Source organism: Triticum dicoccoides, chromosome 3B (genome assembly GCF_002162155.2).
Source record: "Triticum dicoccoides isolate Atlit2015 ecotype Zavitan chromosome 3B, WEW_v2.0, whole genome shotgun sequence".
Lineage (NCBI taxonomy): Eukaryota > Viridiplantae > Streptophyta > Magnoliopsida > Poales > Poaceae > Triticum > Triticum dicoccoides.
This window is the reverse complement of record NC_041385.1, coordinates 264,186,418-264,207,298: the sequence shown is the minus strand read 5'-3', so window position 1 is coordinate 264,207,298 and position 20,881 is coordinate 264,186,418. Positions and strand designations below refer to the sequence as shown.

At 45.0% G+C, this 20,881-nt stretch overlaps 1 protein-coding gene across 3 annotated transcripts; it reads left to right on the top strand.

The window, feature by feature from the left end:
* The first annotated feature begins 5,632 nt into the window (after positions 1–5,632).
* On the top strand, positions 5,633–13,450 carry LOC119275850 (protein argonaute 4A). Of its 3 annotated transcripts, XM_037556778.1 has the most exons (23): positions 5,633–5,771; positions 6,730–6,779; positions 7,668–7,931; positions 8,049–8,254; positions 8,393–8,611; positions 8,733–8,869; positions 8,971–9,068; positions 9,165–9,262; positions 9,438–9,603; positions 9,689–9,805; positions 9,884–9,991; positions 10,082–10,144; positions 10,214–10,327; positions 10,398–10,563; positions 10,647–10,759; positions 10,845–10,982; positions 11,099–11,226; positions 11,326–11,391; positions 11,523–11,586; positions 11,848–11,959; positions 12,054–12,127; positions 12,811–12,937; positions 13,046–13,450. In XM_037556778.1, the coding sequence occupies exons 3-23, from the start codon at positions 7,668–7,670 to the stop codon at positions 13,222–13,224; spliced, it is 2,757 nt and encodes a 918-aa protein (XP_037412675.1). In that variant the 5' UTR covers positions 5,633–5,771; positions 6,730–6,779; the 3' UTR covers positions 13,225–13,450. The 3 variants fall into 3 exon arrangements, with proteins under 3 accessions (XP_037412675.1, XP_037412673.1, XP_037412674.1); XM_037556776.1 differs by having other exon boundaries at positions 7,668–8,254; XM_037556777.1 differs by having other exon boundaries at positions 5,634–5,771; positions 6,733–6,779; positions 7,668–8,254.
* Positions 13,451–20,881: the final 7,431 nt, after the last annotated feature.

The window sequence follows — 20,881 nt, the reverse complement described above, 5'->3', positions numbered from 1 at the left end:
GAACGCATAAAAAAATAATAAAAAATAAAAATAATAAAATAAATAAATAAGATAAATAAAAATAGTAAATATGATTAGTAAAAATAAAAATGATTTAATAAAATCAATTATTAATTAATTAATTTATTAAGTAATTAATTAAGTTAATTAATCCTGATTAGATTAACATAATCACTAATTAATTTAACTAATCTATAATTAAACAAAACAGAGAATGACAGGTGGGTCCCACTAGACCCACATGTCAGGTTGACCAAGTCAACTCTGTTGACTGCTGATGTCAGCATGACATCATGCTGATGTCATTAATCTGTTTTCCGAATTAATTAAATAATTAAATAAATTCCAGAAATTAATAAAATCTTAGAAAATCATATCTTTTAATCCGTAACTCGGATTAAAATATTTTCAACATGAAAGTTGCTCAGAACGACGAGACGATTCCGGATACGCAGTCCGTTCGTCCGCCACACACCCCTAACCTATCGAACTCGCAACTTTCCCCCTCCGGTTCATTTGTCCGAAAACGCGAAACACCGGGAATACTTTCCCGGATGTTTCCCCCCTTAACCGGTACCACCTCATACCACGTTAGGGCCCACCTAGCATCGTTACTTATCATGTCATGCATCGATATGCATTTGTTTGCATTGTATTCATTGTTTCTTCCCCCTCTTCTCTCCGGTAGACTACGAGACCGACGCTGCTGCTGCCCAGTTCGACTACGGAGTTGACGACCCCTCCTTGCCAGAGCAATCAGGCAAGCCCCCCCCTTTGATCACCAGATATCGCCTACTCTTCTCTATACTGCTTGCATTAGAGTAGTGTAGCCTGTTACTGCTTTCCATTGATCCTATTCTGATGCATAGCCTGACATTGTTGCTACATCTGTTGATACCTTACCTGCAATCCTAAATGCTTAGTATAGGATGCTAGTTTATCATCATTGGCCCTACATTCTTGTCAGTCTGCCTTGCTATACTATTGGGCCGTGATCACTCGGGAGGTGATCACGGGTATATACTATACATACATACATACTATACAGATGGTGACTAAAGTCGGGTCAGCTCGAACAGTACCCGCGAGTGATTCACGGATTGGGGGCTGAAAGGACCTTTGTCCCGACGGCCCTCTGTGTGGATCTTTGTGGCGGAGCGACAGGGCAGGTTGAGACCGCCTAGGAGAGAGGTGGGCCTGGCCCTGTTCGGCGTTCGCGGACACTTAACACGCTTAACGAGATCTTGGTATTTGATCTGAGTTGGCTACGAGCCTATACGCACTAACCATCTACGCGGGAGTAGTTATGGGTATCCCGACGTCGTGGTATCAGCCGAAGCACTTCAGACGTCAGCGACGGAGCGGCGCGCGCCGAATTGGACTGGAACACCACTAGGCTAGGTCTGCTTTCGGCCGCGTACGCAATGTGCAGGTGTGCTATGGGCGATGGGCCCAGACCCCTGTGCGCTTAGGTTTAGACCGGCGTGCTGGCCTCTTTGTTGAGCCTAGGTGGGGCTGCGACGTGTTGATCTTCCGAGGCCGGGCATGACCCAGGAAAGTGTGTCCGGCCAAATGGGATCGAGCGTGTTGGGCTATGTGGTGCACCCCTGCAGGGAAGTTAATCTATTCGAATAGCCGTGATCTTCGGTAACAGGACGACTTGGAGTTGTACCTTGACCTTATGACAACTAGAACCGGATACTTAATAAAACACACCCTTCCAAGTGCCAGACACAACCGGTGGTCGCTCTCCCTCAGGGATACGAGGGGAGGATCGCCGGGTAGGATATGCTATGCGATGCTACTTGGAGGACTTCGACCTACCCTCTTCTGCCTGTTGCAAGACGAAGGTGACCAGAAGCGTAGTCTTCGATAAGACTAGCTATCCCCCTCTTATTCTGGCATTCTGCAGTTCAGTCCACTGATATGGCCCTTTACACATATACCCATGCATATGTAGTGTAGTTCCTTGCTTGCGAGTACTTTGGATGAGTACTCACGGTTGCTTTCTCCCCCCTTTTTTCCCCCTTTCCTTTCTTTCTGGTTGTCGCAACCAGATGCTGGAGTCCAGGAGCCAGACGCCACCGTCGACGACGACCCCTACTACACCGGAGGTGCCTACTACTACGTGCTGCCCGCTGACGACGACCTGGAGTAGTTTAGGAGGATCCCAGGCAGGAGGCCTGCGCCTCTTTCGATCTGTATCCCAGTTTGTGCTAGCCTTCTTAAGGCAAACTTGTTTAACTTATGTCTGTACTCAGATATTGTTGCTTCCGCTGACTCGTCTATGATCGAGCACTTGTATTCGAGCCCTCGAGGCCCCTGGCTTGTATTATGATGCTTGTATGACTTATTTATGTTTTAGAGTTGTGTTGTGATATCTTCCCGTGAGTCCCTGATCTTGATCGTACACATTTGCGTGCATGATTAGTGTACGATTAAATCGGGGGCGTCACACGCCGACTTGTCGGGGTGCGGAGATCCCATCCACGAGTGCTCACGGAGTCGATGAAGATGACAAGGCTACGCGGTTGTCGTCGGGATTGGCGTTCCCATGGTTGCTTTCGCCCTGAGGGGTGGGGGGGTCGCGGTGACAAGGCAACTACAACATGGTTGTCGGAGGCATTGATTTATGTCTAGTCCGGCGGCAATGGCTCTGGCCGAAATTGGATGAGGTGAGGCAGCGGACCAGAGCAGAGCAGAGAGACACGAGGATGGGAGAACATAGGCTTCACAGTGGAGGTGAGAAGTCTCAGAGCTGCCCCTTCTTCGTGGATGTGCGTCATTCGCCGGTCGACGAGCTGTCGTGTCGCACGATGATGGTCGCGCCTACCGTCACTAGCTAGCGCGACCGAAGGATCTCTCGAGGTAGCTGCTTCTGCCAGCCAGCTGAAATCACCGCCTCAGCACTGGTGAGACGCGCTGGCGGGAGGAGAGGCCGCGTGTTTGGACCGTGGCGGGTGTTCGCATGGGTTAGGGGCGCCTAACAATGTCGTGATGCTTTCAGTATGTGCATACATCTTATAGTGGAGGAAGAAGCATATTAGATTGACATGTTGGACCCACCACTCCTTTTATTAACTTAAATGCTTACTAGAATGCAACATTGACATTGGCTCGGTCAAAACCTGCTGTTTGACCAGCCCAAAACCTAGTCAAGGGTTGTCTTTTGAACTACGTGGTAAGTTGAGGGTGTAATGTGACCGGTTTTGAAGATGAGGGTTGTAAATTGAATTGGCTGGTTAGTTTAAGGTTGAAATGTGGACTTTTCTTTTAAAATTAATGTGAACGGTTCAAGTATGGTGATCACCTATCACATTCATCAATGGCCTCGTTACAAATGTAAGCAGTTATTGGAAGGTTTTGTTGATTCTTAAAATACGCATGTAGAACAATATACTAACTCAAGCACTATAATTCTGACTTCAACCTATATAGTTGACTATTGTTTATGACATGTATAAAAGTAAGATTCAACACCATAGAGAAGTGTCGATATAATTTTGGACACATTGTTTTTTCCAGAGCATTAGGTTTCCAGCTCCATATCAACGGAAACGATGCTAGCTTTGAGTAATACATATTTTAACTTATTCACATTTCTTCTATAAGTCGTAATGTTTTCTTATTTCATCGGTATGTTTTTGATTTTGATGCTCCTATGTTAAACTCATTGATCATGGAGAAGTTACTTTGGTCATTAACTTTTATGACACCACACTGAGATTTACTGGGAAAATTGCAATAAAAAAACAGATGGTAAGTCACGTGATATAGTGATTCTTATATGTTTGACCTTACATATTTTATGAAGTAAACAAAAAGAACATAAATGCCAAACATTGAAAACATGAAATTAAACTAGAAATAAATCCAACAAGATAGCCGTAATATAACCACGTTAAAAATCGTGTGGAAAAGAATTCTCATGAGTGCATGGTGCATTGCCATCCTAGTTGAGACCCCGATTTATCCCTCATTAAACTTTCACACTACTACTTTACATACCCTCTTAATTTGTCACAAAATGATTTGTCGCACCAACGAAATGTACGTAAACAAATAAAAACACATGTATTTAAAAAGAATAACAAGAATAAAATAATAAGTAGTTTTGCTGGGAAAGCAGTAATAAAACCACATTATTTTCCCTCAAAAAGGTGTGCATGCAACACAATCGTCGTACTCACACTAGAAATCTCAATTTATCACGCACGAAACCTCCACATAAAACAAATACAAATGTCTCCACTTTATCCAAATTGAATGAATCCATTGGCCAAGTTTCTCTACTAAGATCCATCAGCCAAATTTCATTGCATGCATCTTAGGAAGTAAATAAAAATAACATAAATAATATACAATTGAAACAATAGCAAAATCATAAGTAATTTGAAAAAGGATAGTAGTATTGACATTAAAGCTCTTCCAACAAAGGGTTAATGTGAGAACATTTTGAGCTGTCACATTCAAATCCATTTACCACCCACCTAAAAGTGAATTGAATCCCCAAACAAGCAAAAAAAAAAAACAAATCAAATCTCCGCTGCAGGGACGACCTAGTGGGGTTCCATGGATGCCATGGCAGCCCCTCCTAAAACGCAAAACAATACAAACCACATACTTAACGCTGGCGGTCTAACATTTTAAAGTCCACCATGAGATTATTTGTTAGGATTGCGATGATGTATCTAGAATTTTTTTTGTAGTAAATATTTTTTAGAAAATTTGAATTATTTAAAAAAAAAATCTGAATCGTTGAAGTAAACGGCGACGATCCTAGTTTTATGACCCGAGATCCTCCACTAGTCGCGGTAATAATCACCTCCGATTTGTAACGTCCTTTTTCCGGAGGCTGGCCTCTACTGTACCAGTCACGTGCCGGAGAGCGGGGCCCGTTGGTAGGGAGAGAAGAAGGGACGCGAGCTGTCGCGTAGTAGTACCAGCAGCAGCAGGGGAGTGAGTACTGTGGGCAGGTGGCAGCAATGGAGATGGCAATTTACCAACCGCCCTTTATTGATGCGGCTCAAAAGCATTGCCCAAAATCACCCGGCCAGCACGGCGCGCCACTGCAACTAGGTACTGCTACCCAGGACGACGCTTGCTTCTACTCGTACGCGCGTTGAACGCACCCGGCCCACGGTGCACCGGCGCCAAACGTGTCATTGCATCGAGCGCTCCGCTACGCACCGGTGCATGGGCCGGGCGCAGGTCACGGCCCCCCTCGCAAGGCTGGCCGCAGCCTCCTTTAACCCGGGGAGCGGAAGGTGGGCGTGGATATCTGGGAGAGGCTTCGCGGCCGTGGGGAAAACGGCCCGACACGTAAAACCCCACCCAACACAATGACCTGCCAGGCCCACGGGCCGCGGGCCCGCGGCGTCAGTGAGGAACCCGTCACGGCGTCTGTCGATCGAAAACCCCGGACCCGGGGAAGTGGGTAGGCCAGCACGGGACGCGCCTGACGCCAACGCAGCCCGCCGAGTTTCCCTGGCCCCACGCGTCCGGCCCGGATCGACGCTCCCACCCGACGGACGGCCGCGATGCGTGCGACGCATAGATGGCAAGCGCCCGTCCGTTTTTACCTTCCTGCCCTTGCCTCCGCTGCTACAAGAAGAGGGGGCCGGTGCCGGGGCCGGGGCCGGGGCACTGGCTAGGGGAGTGTTGTTCGAGGAGAGGGGAGGGGGAGAGACGAGTTCCGAAGGGGAACGGAAAAGAAAGCCAAGCCATCTCTCGCGGAGGCGAACGACAAGGCTTCCTCCCTTGCGCCCTCGGTAATGGATAAATCTAGGGTTCTAGTCCTGTAGAATAGATCGTCCTTCTCTTCGAGTTCTTGGTCGCCGGTTTCGTTGGACGGATTTCTTGGATGGGGGTTTTATTTTCCCCTCCTCCTCTGTTGCGCGTCTTCTCTTTTTCCTTGGATCTTTTTTCCCCGGCGGTGGTCATGCATTTGTGTGCATGTTCCTCAGGGCGTTGGATTTGGGATTAGGTTCCGTTCGCCCGCCTTCTCGGCGTGTTTTGTGGGGTTTCGCGCCCTTCTCTTTTTTCTTTGATTTTTCGTCCAAGAATATGATAGGTGCCACCGGTTCTCCCTTCCGGGGTTCTCGTTTGGCCCTTCATCTGTTCTTCTTCTCTTGGTATTTATTTTCCACCGTTTTTTGTTAGTAATCTCTATGTGTAGGGTTTTTGGTTTTGCTTCTTGTCCTATGTCAGAGGACATACTTCATTCTTTCACAACAACAAAAAAAAATCGAACTTTTGGGTTTTTTCTTTCGAGTGAAAGAAATTCTGGGATGCTATGCGAGAGGCAGTTGAAGTGCAGGGTTTTTCGTTTTGCTTCTTGTATGTGCTATGCCCGAGGACAGTTTCTTTTTTCTCTAAAAAAGAACTTTGGGGGTTTTCTTTTGAACGAAAGAAATTCTGGGTTTTTTCAGAGGTTTCTCCTGGGCCTGATTTCCCATATGCTGGGAAAAAAATACTTCTTTTTCCCCTTGGTTTGGTCTAGTCTTGGGTACCATTACTGAGTATTTAGATGCTTTCTTTATATGTAAAATTGGGGCTTTTTGTCTGGAATTCCGGATCTCCCTTCCCATGGAGGCAAGGGGAAAACATGTCTTCTTTTTGTTTCTTGTGCCTTTGTATCTGGATTTTATTTGATCTTTCTGCCAATCTTTCCTGTATTCCTACACTTTTATCACTGTCAGATGAGTGACTTAACTTGTTTGTGTGCAGCAGATCAGTTCAGCGGTTCTGCTCCTCCGGACCATTGTGGGTTTGCTGAAGTAAGTAAACTCTGTTGTCATGTTTTTTCTGTTTCAATCCTTGTGCTCTGAGTAGGACCTGCCATATGATTTCTCCCATGTTAATATTGCTGATGCCTGCGAGATGTTAGTCCTAGTTACGTTTGTGACGTACTACTACTATATTTTGCCCTACCTGATGTGATAGTAGTTGTACAATTTGCATGCTTGGTCATTACCATCCTATATAAGCATTTACTTTTGTACGAGCATCTTCTACCGATTCCCTCACTGGAATGACCTTATCTCCTTGCATAATAACAAGAAGAAAGAATGTAGTTAATCCCGTCAGAAAAGTATTACCATTGTTTATTTGCTTTAATTATTACCATTAAAATAATTGTCCAGCTTAAATCTAAGTATGTATAATAAGGAATGGAAGGAAAGGGAGAGATGCTTCTTTTTGTGCCTTTGTATTTTGAACTGATGTTTTTTTGCTTTATATATTCCTTGTTTGTTTTAATTAAGATTTTCTTTCAATAAACAGAAAAGACTTAATTATTTGGTTTGTTAATATAATCTGGGTACCATTCTTGAGTCTGTAGTGTCAATATTGTTGTTTTCTTGTGTCGGTCTGTTGAAATCTATGCCTATTGTGGATTCACCAGTCTTGCTAGGTCTACTTGTCTCCTCTGTTTCCATGGATTAAATAAAAAAATGGTTTCTTTATGTGCCTTTCATACTTGATTTGTTGTTAAGTTGTGCAATAGAACTTACATAGTCCCACTTGTACCACCTGTGTACTGTATCTGTGTTGGTCTGTTAGATAACTTGTTTCACTTGCTTTTATGAAAAACTTCTCCTTGACTTTTGAGTTGTACAATTTGTACTTGTGTACTGTTGGAAGCTGATTAACTGATGTACTGTCAGATGGAGTCGCAAGGTGATGACCTGCCACCACCACCACCACTCCCGCCAAATGCAGAGCCGATAAAAGCTGAGTCGGCTGATGACTTGCCACCACCACCACCCCTGCCGCCTATCAAACCTGAAGAAGCAAAGAAGATTTCAAAGCCTAAGAGGGCCCTGATTGCTCGTCCTGGTTTTGGCAAGAGGGGAAATCCTATACAGCTTGTGACAAATCATTTCAAAGTCTCGTTGAAGACGACAGATGAGTTCTTCCACCATTACTATGTATGCCTCTATCCTTGTTTACTTTGTTGTATGCCTCTATCCTCATTTACTTTGATTGTTGTTGAATTCCTTGTGCTACCATCTAATGTCATTCCTCTGTTGTTTAATTGGATGCAGGTAAATCTGAAGTATGAAGATGACAGGCCTGTTGATGGAAAAGGTGTTGGTAGAAAAGTCATTGATAAGCTTTCACAGACTTATGCATCGGAGCTAGCCCATAAAGACTTTGCCTATGATGGTGAAAAGAGTCTTTTTACCATTGGTGCCCTCCCACAAATTAACAATGAGTTTGTTGTGGTTCTTGAAGACGTTTCCAGTGGAAAGTAATTAACTCTCTCTGCCCTTGTCCAGTATTGTCTTTTGCTGTTACTATGTCTTCTTGCGTGTAACTTTCTTGCTTTTAGGTTCTCTTTTGTTGTTACTATGCCTTGTTGTTGCTCATGTAACTCTGTTGCTTGTAGGACTCCTGCAAATGGCAGCCCTGGAAACGACAGTCCAGGAAATGACAAGAAGAGAGTGAAAAGACCATATCAGACTAAAACCTTCAAGGTAGAGTTGAGCTTTGCAGCAAGAATCCCCATGAGTGCTATTGCAATGGCACTCAAAGGCCAGGAATCAGATCACACGCAAGAAGCCATTCGGGTTATTGATATCATATTAAGACAACACTCTGCCAAACAGTATGTTTGTTTCTATGTACTTCTGAATGCTAATTTACCGTTCTTGATTTTTGTTCTCAGGGTTGATAGAGCATGCTAAATCTTGTCTAATTTCCATGTGTATATTTCTTTGTGTTTGCAGGGGCTGCCTGTTAGTCCGCCAGTCATTTTTTCACAACAATCCTTCAAACTTTGTGGACTTGGGTGGGGGTGTGATGGGCTGCAGAGGTTTCCACTCAAGCTTTCGAGCCACACAGAGTGGGCTTTCTCTTAATATTGGTATGCTATGTCGTCAATGAGTGCAATTCTGTATATAATCTTTTGACAGCATTTTCAATTAGGTGACAGTTCATATTTACAGCCACTGCTTAATTGTGCAGATGTTTCTACAACAATGATTGTGAAACCTGGCCCTGTTGTTGATTTTCTGCTGGCCAACCAGAAGGTTGACCACCCTAATAAAATTGATTGGGCTAAGGTAAGATTTCTCCTGAACTTGCTTATGAAAACCATTGATGATATATATCTAATATGTATGTATCTCTATATATCTAATCCTTTTTCGTTTTGGTAGGCCAAGCGTGCACTTAAGAATTTAAGGATAAAAACAAGCCCAGCAAATACAGAATACAAGATTGTTGGTTTGAGTGAGAGGAATTGTTATGAACAAATGTAAGTGAGCATATTGGCATTTGTTGTATAAATGGCGCTTAATTAATCGTTTGGACTTGTTGCATGACATCTTTGCATTGTAGATTTTATTGAGAGCACTATTTAGAAGCTTTTATAGTTTCATGCAGCTTTCATTATTTTATATAACTGCTTGGTGGTTCTTATGCCTATCTAGGTTTTCTCTCAAGCAAAGGAATGGTGGAAATGGTGACCCTGAAGCAATAGAAATATCTGTTTATGATTACTTTGTGAAGAACCGTGGCATTGAGCTGAGGTACTCTGGTGATTTCCCTTGTATAAATGTTGGGAAACCTAGGCGGCCAACATATTTTCCCATTGAGGTTTGATTTGACTATTCCTGTAATTTATATTCTTGGTTGTGCCTTATTTGTGCAATTCCCTGATGAATCTTTCTATGTTTGCCAGCTCTGCCAGCTGGTGCCTTTGCAAAGGTATACCAAATCTTTGAGTACCCTACAAAGATCATCTCTTGTTGAGAAGTCCAGGCAGAAGCCTCAAGAGAGGATGTCAGTTTTGTCTGATGTGAGTGGCTTATTTATTCTGTCTCAATACCTAGTTGTAGGTTTGTTATTAACTGTTTCATCCATGTCAATTTGGCAGGTACTGAAACGCAGTAGCTATGATACAGAACCCATGCTGAAGGCATGTGGAATTTCGATAGCTCAAGGCTTTACTCAAGTGTCTGGTAGGGTACTGCAGGCCCCCAAGGTCAGTCACAACTAACTGCTCCATATCTTATTTAGTCATTGTTTGTGCTGGTGAAATCCTTATGCATCTTTATTGAATCCTGTAATGTAGCTCAAAGCTGGAAATGGTGAAGATATTTTCACAAGGAATGGACGTTGGAATTTCAACAACAAGGTCATTGTTTTGACTGCATTCTTATCCTGCATGTTTTCATCCATAACTTTGCTAGTTATGCTTCTGCAGAGGCTTGCTAGAGCTTGCGTGGTTGACAGATGGGCGGTTGTAAACTTTTCGGCTAGGTGTAACACCATGAACCTTGTCAATGACCTCATCAAGTGTGGGGGCATGAAGGGCATTGTAGGTTTTCCATTAACCTACTACACATTTCCTGAAATGTTTTTGTACTCACTCTTTTTTAAATTTGCAGACAGTAGAAAAACCTCATATTGTAATTGAAGAGAATGGTTCAATGAGACGTGCACCTGCTCCAAAAAGGGTTGAGGATATGTTTGAGCAAGTGAAGTCTAAGCTTCCTGGGGCTCCCAAGTTTCTCTTGTGTATTCTTGCTGAGAGGAAGAACTCAGATGTTTATGGTTGGTTCTAGAAATTCTTAATTGGATCCTTAAAATAAGTTTAGGACACTCATCTGTATCATCCGGTTATGTTTCTTTTATAGGTCCATGGAAGCGAAAATGCCTTGCTGACTTTGGGATTGTCACTCAATGTGTGGCCCCAACAAGGGTCAATGACCAATATCTGACAAATGTTCTGCTGAAGATCAATGCAAAAGTTTGTGCCTCCCCCACATGTAATTCTTATTGAAACAGTGCTCTTACATTATTGTCTTCTTTGTACTAATCCTTTTTCTAATCAGCTTGGTGGAATGAACTCACTGCTACAAATTGAAATGTCCCCAAGTATACCTCTTGTATCAAAGGTCCCAACTCTCATCTTGGGAATGGATGTGTCCCATGGATCCCCTGGACAGTCTGATATACCATCCATTGCAGCAGTATGCTACTAAATTTCCTCTGCATTAGAGTACTTCCAAATCTGAGATAACACTAGTATGCACAATTCTGACAACCATTAACTATTATGTGATGTTTGTTTCCATTTTGATTATAGGTTGTTGGTTCTCGGGAATGGCCTCTTGTCTCGAAATATAGGGCTTCAGTGCGCTCGCAGTCACCAAAGCTAGAAATGATAGATTCATTGTTCAAGCCACAAGGAACTGATGATGATGGCCTTGTTCGGTAAGATATTTTTTGTTTTTTGTTCAGTCGTCCATACAAATGTACTATGGTGGTTCTCTTGATGTTTTCTTTTCCTGTTGCTATTCTGAACTGCTTCAGGGAGTGTCTCATTGACTTCTACACCAGTTCTGGAAAAAGGAAACCAGATCAGATCATCATCTTCAGGTTTGTCATCCTTCCTAAATAACTACTTGCAAATGCCAGTGGTCAGTATTGGAGACATACCAGGGTCATTCAGTTGTATAGAATGGTTGTCTGATTTTCTCGAGGAAATGTTGATCTCTTCTTCATTACAGGGATGGTGTTAGTGAGAGCCAGTTTAATCAGGTGCTGAACATTGAATTGGATCAAATAATTGAGGTACTGTTCATGTGGTTCTAGTGGGCCTCATATTATACTCCCTCCGTTCCTAAATATAAGTCTTTGTAGAGATTTCACTATGAACTAGATACGGATGTATATAGATGCATTTTAAGTGTGGATTCATTCATTATGCTCCGTATGTAGTCCACCTATGGAATCTCTACACAGACTTACATTTAGGAACTGAGGGAGTACTATACATGAGTATCTCATTCATCTATTGCACAACTGACTTGGTGTTTATTCTATTTGGTGCAGGCCTGCAAGTTCTTGGATGAAAATTGGAACCCCAAGTTCACGTTGATTGTTGCTCAGAAAAATCACCACACCAAGTTCTTCATTCCTGGATCTCCTGAGAATGTCCCTCCAGGTAACATACACCGCTTGTCTGCTGTATTCTAATCCCATGATGATGTCAAATTGTTCCATAATAATACTAACGTTTGAATGTTGCCATTTCACAGGCACTGTTGTAGATAATGCCGTCTGCCATCCAAGGAATTATGACTTTTACATGTGCGCCCATGCTGGAATGATTGTAAGTATTCTCTCTGGTTCATCATATTTGCATGTTAAACGTTTTGCCCTTGCGCTGTTCTGTTTGTGATATATACTGTTTCATACTAGTACACACAAAGGCCAATTTTTTTGAAACAAAGGCCAAAATTTTTGAACCATCTGTCGCCAGTATTCTCATTGTCTGCCCTAGTGCTGGTTGTTTGTGATTTATGCCATTTTCTACTGATAGAGACAAAAATTGAAAGTTTTATACGACTGGTAGTTCCCTTGATCAGTTAATACTGACCCGCCTGTTGCCTTGTTAATGGCATGTTGTTGGAACCCAAAGTTATGCACCTTGTTGGAACGATCACTGATTTACCATGATTGTTTGTGAATATTTTTTGAAGTGTTCAAATTTTGTAAGAGTATATCACTGTGGTTGATGCATTTAGCATATAATAAGTACAGTATAGTATGAGGAAAAACTCTCACTTAGAAGTGGGCATTTTAATATCTTATTTGTGTAAGTTGGTATTGGATCATGTGCATTTCATCCAGCTCTTTTTGCATCCTGGGCATGTCAAATCTTGCTTGAATGACTTGCAGTTGTTTTGGTTAGGCCTGGCTTTCAGTTGTAGTGTTGTTGCTTGTACCATTGTGACAATTTCCAGTTTGTTGACGTTTTGACTTGATAAAGCTAATCTTATTTGTGTGTTGCAGGGGACTACAAGGCCAACGCACTACCATATCCTACATGATGAGATACACTTTGCCGCGGATGACCTGCAGGATCTTGTGCACTCGCTCTCGTATGTGTACCAAAGGAGCACAACAGCCATATCAGTTGGTGAGTTTTGCATTTCTGTGTTTGTTTTTGCATCTGCAAAGCTTTCGACTGTTGTTAGTTTTGTGAATCCTGTGCTGATTTTTGCAACCTTGTTGTGCTTCCTTGCAGTTTCTCCAATCTGCTATGCACATCTTGCGGCAGCTCAGGTGGCGCAGTTCATAAAGTTTGATGAGATGTCAGAGACGTCGTCGAGCCAGGGTGGTGGCCACACCTCTGCCGGCAGTGCCCCAGTGCAGGAGCTGCCTCGCCTCCAGGAGAAGGTCCGTAGCAGCATGTTCTTCTGCTGAGCCAGCCCGCCAGCCTGCTGCACTTGCGCGTTCCAACTTTTGGTTATGCGCTTGGTTATCTAGTACTAGTAGTATGTGGTAGTGGCCTGTGATGGCCTGTTGGGACTCCTGGTATGTTGTGTTCCTAAGCTGGTTGCCGCACTTGGTGCCTCAGAACCTTTGAATCCTGTCAGGATGCTGCTGTTGAACCTTTACTATCAAACCATCTAATTTGCTGCTTTCCATCTGCTTGCTTGCTCCGTTTGTTTTTCTTTCTGTTTGTTTAGTGGTCTTGCATGGAATATCATCACTTGTGCTGAGTCTGGAGTGGGTAGGATGAGCTACCTTACCTTGTGTGCTGTTTCATGACTAGAACTTCTTAAAAAAAATCCATCCTACTACTTGGCAGGCTGCCATGAGATTGTTTCTCTAGGTAGCTCGTTACTGTTAGAAGCTGAAATAGGCAGAACATGGCACTCTTCTTTTGTGCACTCTTACTGAATCTGTTAGGCTTGGGCATATTGTTAGGTTGTCCATTGGTCTTGCAATTCACTTGGTTGTGTTGTGACTTGCAGCTATACATTTTGCCAAATCAGAGCAATTGATGTGTTTGTTTGTTTCCTTTAGTTCGTTTGCACTTTGTCTTCCAAATTTTAGGAAACGATTACAGAACAAGAAAATCACACTAAGTGGTATGCAGCCGTCAACTCAAGGAAGAGTTTGACCCAATGCTTAATCCCAATTTGATAATTTCCCTATAAATTAATCTTAACCTCCAGGGTTTTGAAGTCCTCCCTCCAAAATGTACACATGCAAGATTAATAGCGACTTGCATTTTGATACGTTTTTTATGTCCTGTGTGAAAGCAAAAAACGTCTTACATTTTTGGTAAGGTTGTAACACCGATTGTCTATAAATATAAGTAAAATCACCAACCTCTCACAATGTAGGCCGTTAAAACTCTCCTTCCGAGGCATAGATTGTATGCCTCTTAACGCATGCTTCTGCGGTTGTAATATCTTCAAACGGACTGCTTGCATGATCATTTTTGCGTCCTCATCTAATTCCTCCATCTTCAAGGTGAGCATCTTCGCCTCCTCCGAAGTGGCCACGATCTCCACCTTCCGTACCTTCTCATTAAACATGGGCTTCTTCTCTTCGAGTAAGGCCTTCTTCTTTGTGAGCTTGATCTTCTTCTCGGCCTTGCATGCCTCTTTGATGTATGTTTCATCTTCTTTGCCATTATGTCTTTGAACTTCTCCGTCATCTTGGTCGCCACACCTTCTCGCTTTGCCCTCTCCTCCTCCCACTTCTTTTCCCGGAAGCCTCTTCTAATCTTCTTAGACGGTTCTTTTGTTGGGTTGGTTGGACCACCGGTTTGTTTCTCGGTGCCATGGGTGATGGTCTTGGAAATGTATAGGTTTCACCTTGGTCTTCCATTCAACTTCAACCAATAATGCATGACAGTGAACTTTTTTCTTCTCCAACTTCAAGAACACACTACAAGCACGAGAAGACTACAAAATATAATATTGTCAACAATGCATATCCTGCTACAAACAATGGATATCTCTGGCTACAAAACAATGCACATCCAACTACAAATGATCAATAAAACAATGCATATCCGGCTACAAATTATCAACAAAACAATGCATATACGGCAAGTGATCCACAAAACTATGCATATCTGGCAAGTGATCTACACAACAGTGCATATCCGGCCGCAAATTATGCATATCCGTCAAAATGATCTACAAAATATGCATATCCGGCAACAAATGATTAATGATCTAAGAAACTATACATATTAACAACTTACTTGCTCGGTGCTTTGCGCACCACTTAGCCACGGTGTGATGAGTTCTCTCAGGTGGCCGCAATACTTTGACATGGCCTCTTGGATGGTGTCCCATTGATGGTTGAGGGACTTTGGTTCACGGTTGCGGATGACCGCGTCGGAGTAGGCTCGAAATGCTTGTGTTCACCAAAAAGTTGTGTCCTTCTGCTCTGTGCCATGGATCGGATCAAGGAAAGTGCCCAACCGCGCGTCGCACAACAACTCGTCCTCCCGCATGTTGAAGCTTTCTCCTCTACCCCTCCTCTTTGGATCGGTAGTATATTCATCCGAATCATCGTCCTCACCCTCCTCCTCATCCTCCTACTGTCCGGCAGCCCAATCCTGCTGTTGTGTATCCATAGCCGGCTGGGTGTAGCCCCGCTGCATGCCCAACTAGGTGAACATGCCGGACTGCATGTGTGTACTGTGATCCTGGTTGGGAGTATGCGCTGGCCTGGGTGGGCTCCGTGTCATCCACCTACCCGTTCTCATAGCAACCTCCTCTGTCTCCCTCGTGGATGATGTCGAACATCTCCTTGTCCACGTCGTCGTATGCCAGCTCGCCAGCTTTAGGCATACCAACGAACAATGTGCAGGCACCCAGCTGTGCCACGGCGGACACCTGCGTCCGGACAACCTGCGGCGATCAACACTCTAGGAAAAGCAGTGGAGCCGCGTTGACGTCGACGATGAAGGGCACTTGCCCAGCGGCGGATGGCGTGGACTGTCTACCTAGCTGCTTGGCGGCGTAGTAGTACAGAGCCTTGTAATGGTCCGTCCATGGCGGTGTCTGCACAATCGGCGAGGCCCGACCTGCACCACATCCATGTCCAACACGCTTACTGCCATGCCCACCACCAGCATGCCCTCCACCGGCCTTCGGCTTCTTGAGCGTTTCCACCTTTGCAGCCTTCGCTTTCACCCGGCGATTTTGTAATGTTGTCGAGTTGATCTTTCGGGCGAGCATGATGCTCGGATCCTCCACCACCCCCGTCTTTGGCAGGTTCTCCTCCAGGTCCATGCATCGGCGGTGGGGAGGAGAAGAGAGTGGGCGAAAAAGGGTGGGAATTGAGTGGAGAGCGGCGAGATGGAAGAAGAGAGTGGAGGATTTTACCGTGGAAACAGTACGACCAGCTACAAAAGCGCGGGCTCTGCCTTAGTTTTGGGTGGACCGGGGATGTTGGAGTTGGCTTGTGTATGGACTCCCGCAAAGCACCCCCATGTCTGGTTCTGGTTTTTGGGAAAATTGTGGTCTGGAATGTGGCGCGAACCGATGGGGGCCGGCGTTGGGTGGTTTGCGGGGTTTGGATAACTGTGTCTGGCCAGATAAAGGTGATTTGAGGGTCGACGGTGGAGATGCCCTTAGCATCACGTCATAAATTATGGTTGCCATAACAAGCCGAGATGAAACGAGTGAATTTTATTATAATTATAATTATTTTAAAAAACTTTACCTCCACCACATTGGTTACCAGGTTGAGGAGTTGGGAAAGTGTATAGCGAGTATTGCATATGGAAGAGAAGAAAACAACATGAGTTGTGATGGTGGAGCCAGGGGGTATGGTGTAGACGATTGAGGATTTGGCAGTGATCAAGGGGGCAGGGCAAAAGAATTAATTTTGGGGGGTGGACAAAAGTTATGTGCAAAGAGTGTTGGTGACGATGAAAGATGCTTGGTGGGGCTGCATAAAAAATATGATCAAAATGAATGTAATTGTTGACAGAAGCGAACAAGTTAATTATAAATAGATAGTAAAAAGTAAACATAAAATCACATCCTTCACTTGCCTAAAAACAAGAAAGAAGTATTTCACCCAATCCCTGTAGATATTATCCCTAATAATCCCCTAAAAGATTCTAGTACCAAACAAGGCCTAATGGTGTGGAATATACTAGTGGATGGGGGCGCGCCTCTTGTGCGATCCTTTGCGCACTTGCCTTGTTGGTGCAGTTGTGAACATGCATATGCAGGCTAGAGGAGCTCAGTTGTTAAAATATAAATAGAGTTAACACAAGTTCAGAAAAAAAAGTGTTCAATCATCAGATATAGCAAGGTAATCAATCCATATTATCAGACAAGTGACAGTCTTACAAGGTGGAAGGTAGAGCACAACTATGGATTGAAATCAAAGCCTAACATGCTCCAAAAGGCATCACTGTTTAGGCATCACATTAAGTGCGCACTAATCAAGTTGTCGTAATTTTTAACGTGTTGACAGTACAGGTAAGTCACATTTTTCATGCTTTGCATCTCTCTGTCAGGTTTCTTCTGAGGCTTATACATAAGAATTTCACAAACAATAGCAGATCCTAGAAAAACTTTGGCATGGCTGTTCTACATCACATTCATACACCTTTTATCAAGATACCCAACAAATTAATATCCAAACCAAACATACAAAAGTTACTCCATGCGTCCCAAAATAAGTGTCTTTGATTTAGTATAACTTCAGTACAACAAAGTTATACTAACTCAAAGACACTTATATTGGAATAGAGGCAGTACTATCTTGTAAATTAATATCCAACCACACATATACAACTTACTAACCTATAAATGAATAGGAAATAAAAATCCATGTATAATCACATGAAGCATCAAGACAAAAGTATTGGTGGGGAACACACACCTTATGAACCCAAGCTGAGCCGTGGGTGTTCGTCATATCCATTGAAACAAATTAGAAAATGTAGGGAGCACAATCCATATATGTCCTTGATAGGAACCGAGATCCTACCAGGGAGTGCCCTCAGGTTGTAGGGATGGAAGGGAATTTGGCGCGGCGAGGGGCGGGAGCGGCGGCGCCGTGGCGCCGTGATCGCGCGGGGGAGAGGGAGACGCAGGTGGCTGCTAGGGTTTAGGGTTCTCGGCTCCTGAAGGGAGCCGAGTAATAGAGATGACTTATTGCTTAATTCCAAAACGAGTCCTTACAAGTGTTCATATAATCCTCCTATGTTCTAATAAAAATAACGATAAGTTGGGCCAAGCCCCTAACTGGCCGCGCTATTGGGCCTCCTCCGGCTATAACGAACGCCGGTCATAACATCTCTTCCCGCCTGCGCAAACAGCTCCTCCTCGAGCTGGAAGTCTAGAAAGTGCCGGTGGAACTCCTCGAGCTGCTCCCAAGTGGCATCCTCCTCCGGAAGGCCTTGCGACTTGATCAACAAACGCCAAACACCGCGGCTCTGCTCGGCCTTCAACACCTTCTCTGGACCCGGAAGGAGACGTCCATCAGAGGTTGGAGGGAGAGCCAGCGCGGCCGCCGACGGATCGCCGCGGAAGGGCTCAACAAGCCCACATGGAAGACGTTGTGGATGCGGGCGCCAGACAGAAGCTGAAGTCGGTAGGCGACATTGCCGATTGTGTTCCAACACCAGAAACGGTCCTGCGTAGCGGGTCTAGTGATTGCGTGGCGCGGTGAAGGAGCCGTAGCCACACCAAGTCACCTACCGCAAACTCCGCCTCGTGGTGGTGGGCGTCATAGTATTTCTTGGACAACTGATGGGCCTAGAGAAGCCGTTGGCGCACCTCGGCAAGGATCTCATGCCTGCTGCGGAGAAGGTCGCCTGCCGCCTCCGTCCGGGCCGTCCCGGGTTGAAACAGCAGGATGGGTGGTGGAGGGCGGTCGTAGACCACCTCGAAGGGTGTGGCACACAGGGCGAGTGATAGGAGGTGTTGTAGCAGTACTCCGCCCAAGCAAGCCAGTCCACCCAAGCACGTGGACGATCACCTGTAACACAGCGTAAGTGCATAGCAATCACCTTGTTGACCGCCTCGGATTGGCTGTCTGTCTGGGGGTGGAATGCCGTACTCAGGCGCAGTTTCACGGCCGCCATCCGAAAAAGATCGCGCCAGACATGGCCAATGAACACCGGATCACGGTCACTGACGATCGAGGAGGGAAACCCGTGGAGGCGGACGATGTCATCAAAGAAGGCACGCGCGACCGAGGTGGCGGTGTAGGGATGGCCGAGCGCGATGAAGTGCGCATACTTGGAGAAGCATTCGACCACCGTAAGGATGACGGACTTTCCGCCCACCTTGGGGAGACCCTCAATGAAGTCCATGGAGATGTCGGCCCAGACCTGAGAGGGTACCTCAAGGGGCTGTAGCAGTTCTGCCGGCTGCTGTATGTCAGTCTTGTTGCGCTGGCACATCACGCAAGACCGCACCCAGTCCAGTACCAGCGAACGGTCGCCAGGTATGTAGAAATCTACTCAAAGACGATGGAGGGTCTTCTGCACACCCTCGTGGCCGGCTGAGTGAACCAGCAGCATGGCCTGGTGGCGGAGGTCGCCGTGATCCGGCACGAAGAGACGCCGGCCATGCAGGAGCATGAAGGAAATATGCCTTAGAGGCAATAATAAAGTTATTATTTATTTCCTTATTTCATGATAAATGTTTATTATTCATGCTAGAATTGTATTAACCGAAAACTTAGTACATGTGTGAATACATAGACAAAACATAGTGTCCCTAGTATGCCTCTACTAGACTAGCTCGTTAATCAAAGATGGTTATGTTTCCTAACCATAGACATGGGTTGTCATTTGATGAACGGGATCACATCATTAGGAGAATGCTGTTATGGACATGACCCATCCGTTAGCTTAGCATTATGATCGTTATAGTTTCATTGCTACTGCTCTCTTCATGACTTATACATGTTCCTCAGACTATGAGATTATGCAACTCCTGAATACCGGAGGAACACTTTGTGTGCTACCAAGCGTCACAACGTAAATGTGTGATTATAAAGGTGCTCTACAGGTGTCTCCGAAGGTGTTTGTTGGGTTGGCATAGATTGAGATTAGGATTTGTCACTCCATGTTTCGGAGAGGTATCTCCGGGCCCTCTCGGTAATACTCATCACTATAAGCCTTGCAAGCATTGTGACTAATGAGTTAGTTGCGGGATGAAGCATTACAAAACGAGTAAAGAGACTTGCCGGCAACGAGATTGAACTAGGTATGATGATACCGACAATCGAATCTCGGGAAAGTAACATACCGATGACAAAGGAAACAACGTATGTTGTTATGCGGTTTGACCGATAAAGATCTTCGTAGAATATGTAGGAGCCAGTATGAGCATCCAGGTTCCGCTATTGGTTATTGACCGGAGATGTGTCTCGGTCATGTCTACATAGTTCTCGAACCCGTAGGGTCCGCACGCTTAACGTTCGATGACGATATGTATTATGAGTTATGTGTTTTTGATGACCGGAGTTTGTTCAGAGTCCCGGATGAGATCACGGACGTGAAAAGGAGTCTCGAAATGGTCGAAACATAAAGATTTATATATTGGACCATGTTATTCGGACACCGGAAGTGTTCCGGGAAGTTTCGGGTAAAATCGGAGTGCCGGAGGGGTTACCGGAACCCCCCGGGGGAACTAATGGGCCACATTGGTCCTTAGTGGAGAGAGAGGAGGGCCGCAGGAGGGCTGTCCGCGCCCCCCCTTGGGTCCGAATTGGACTAGGGGAAGGGGGTGGCGCCCCCCTTTCCTACCCCCTCTCCCTTTCCTTCCTTCCCCCCTCTCTTCCTTGTGATAGAATCCTACTAGGACTAGTAGTCCTAGTAGGTCCTAGTAGGACCCCCTCTCCTTGGGCGCGCCCCTAGGGCCGACCGGACTCCCCCTTGCTCCTTTATATACAGGGGTAGGGTGGCACCCTAGAACACACAAGTTTCTCTTAACCGTGTGCAGTGCCCCCCTCCACAGTTACACACCTCGATCATACCATCGTAGTGCTTAGGCGAAGCCCTGCATCGGTAGCATCATCATCACCGTCACCACGCCGTCGTGCTGACAGAACTCACCTTCGTCCTCAACTGGAT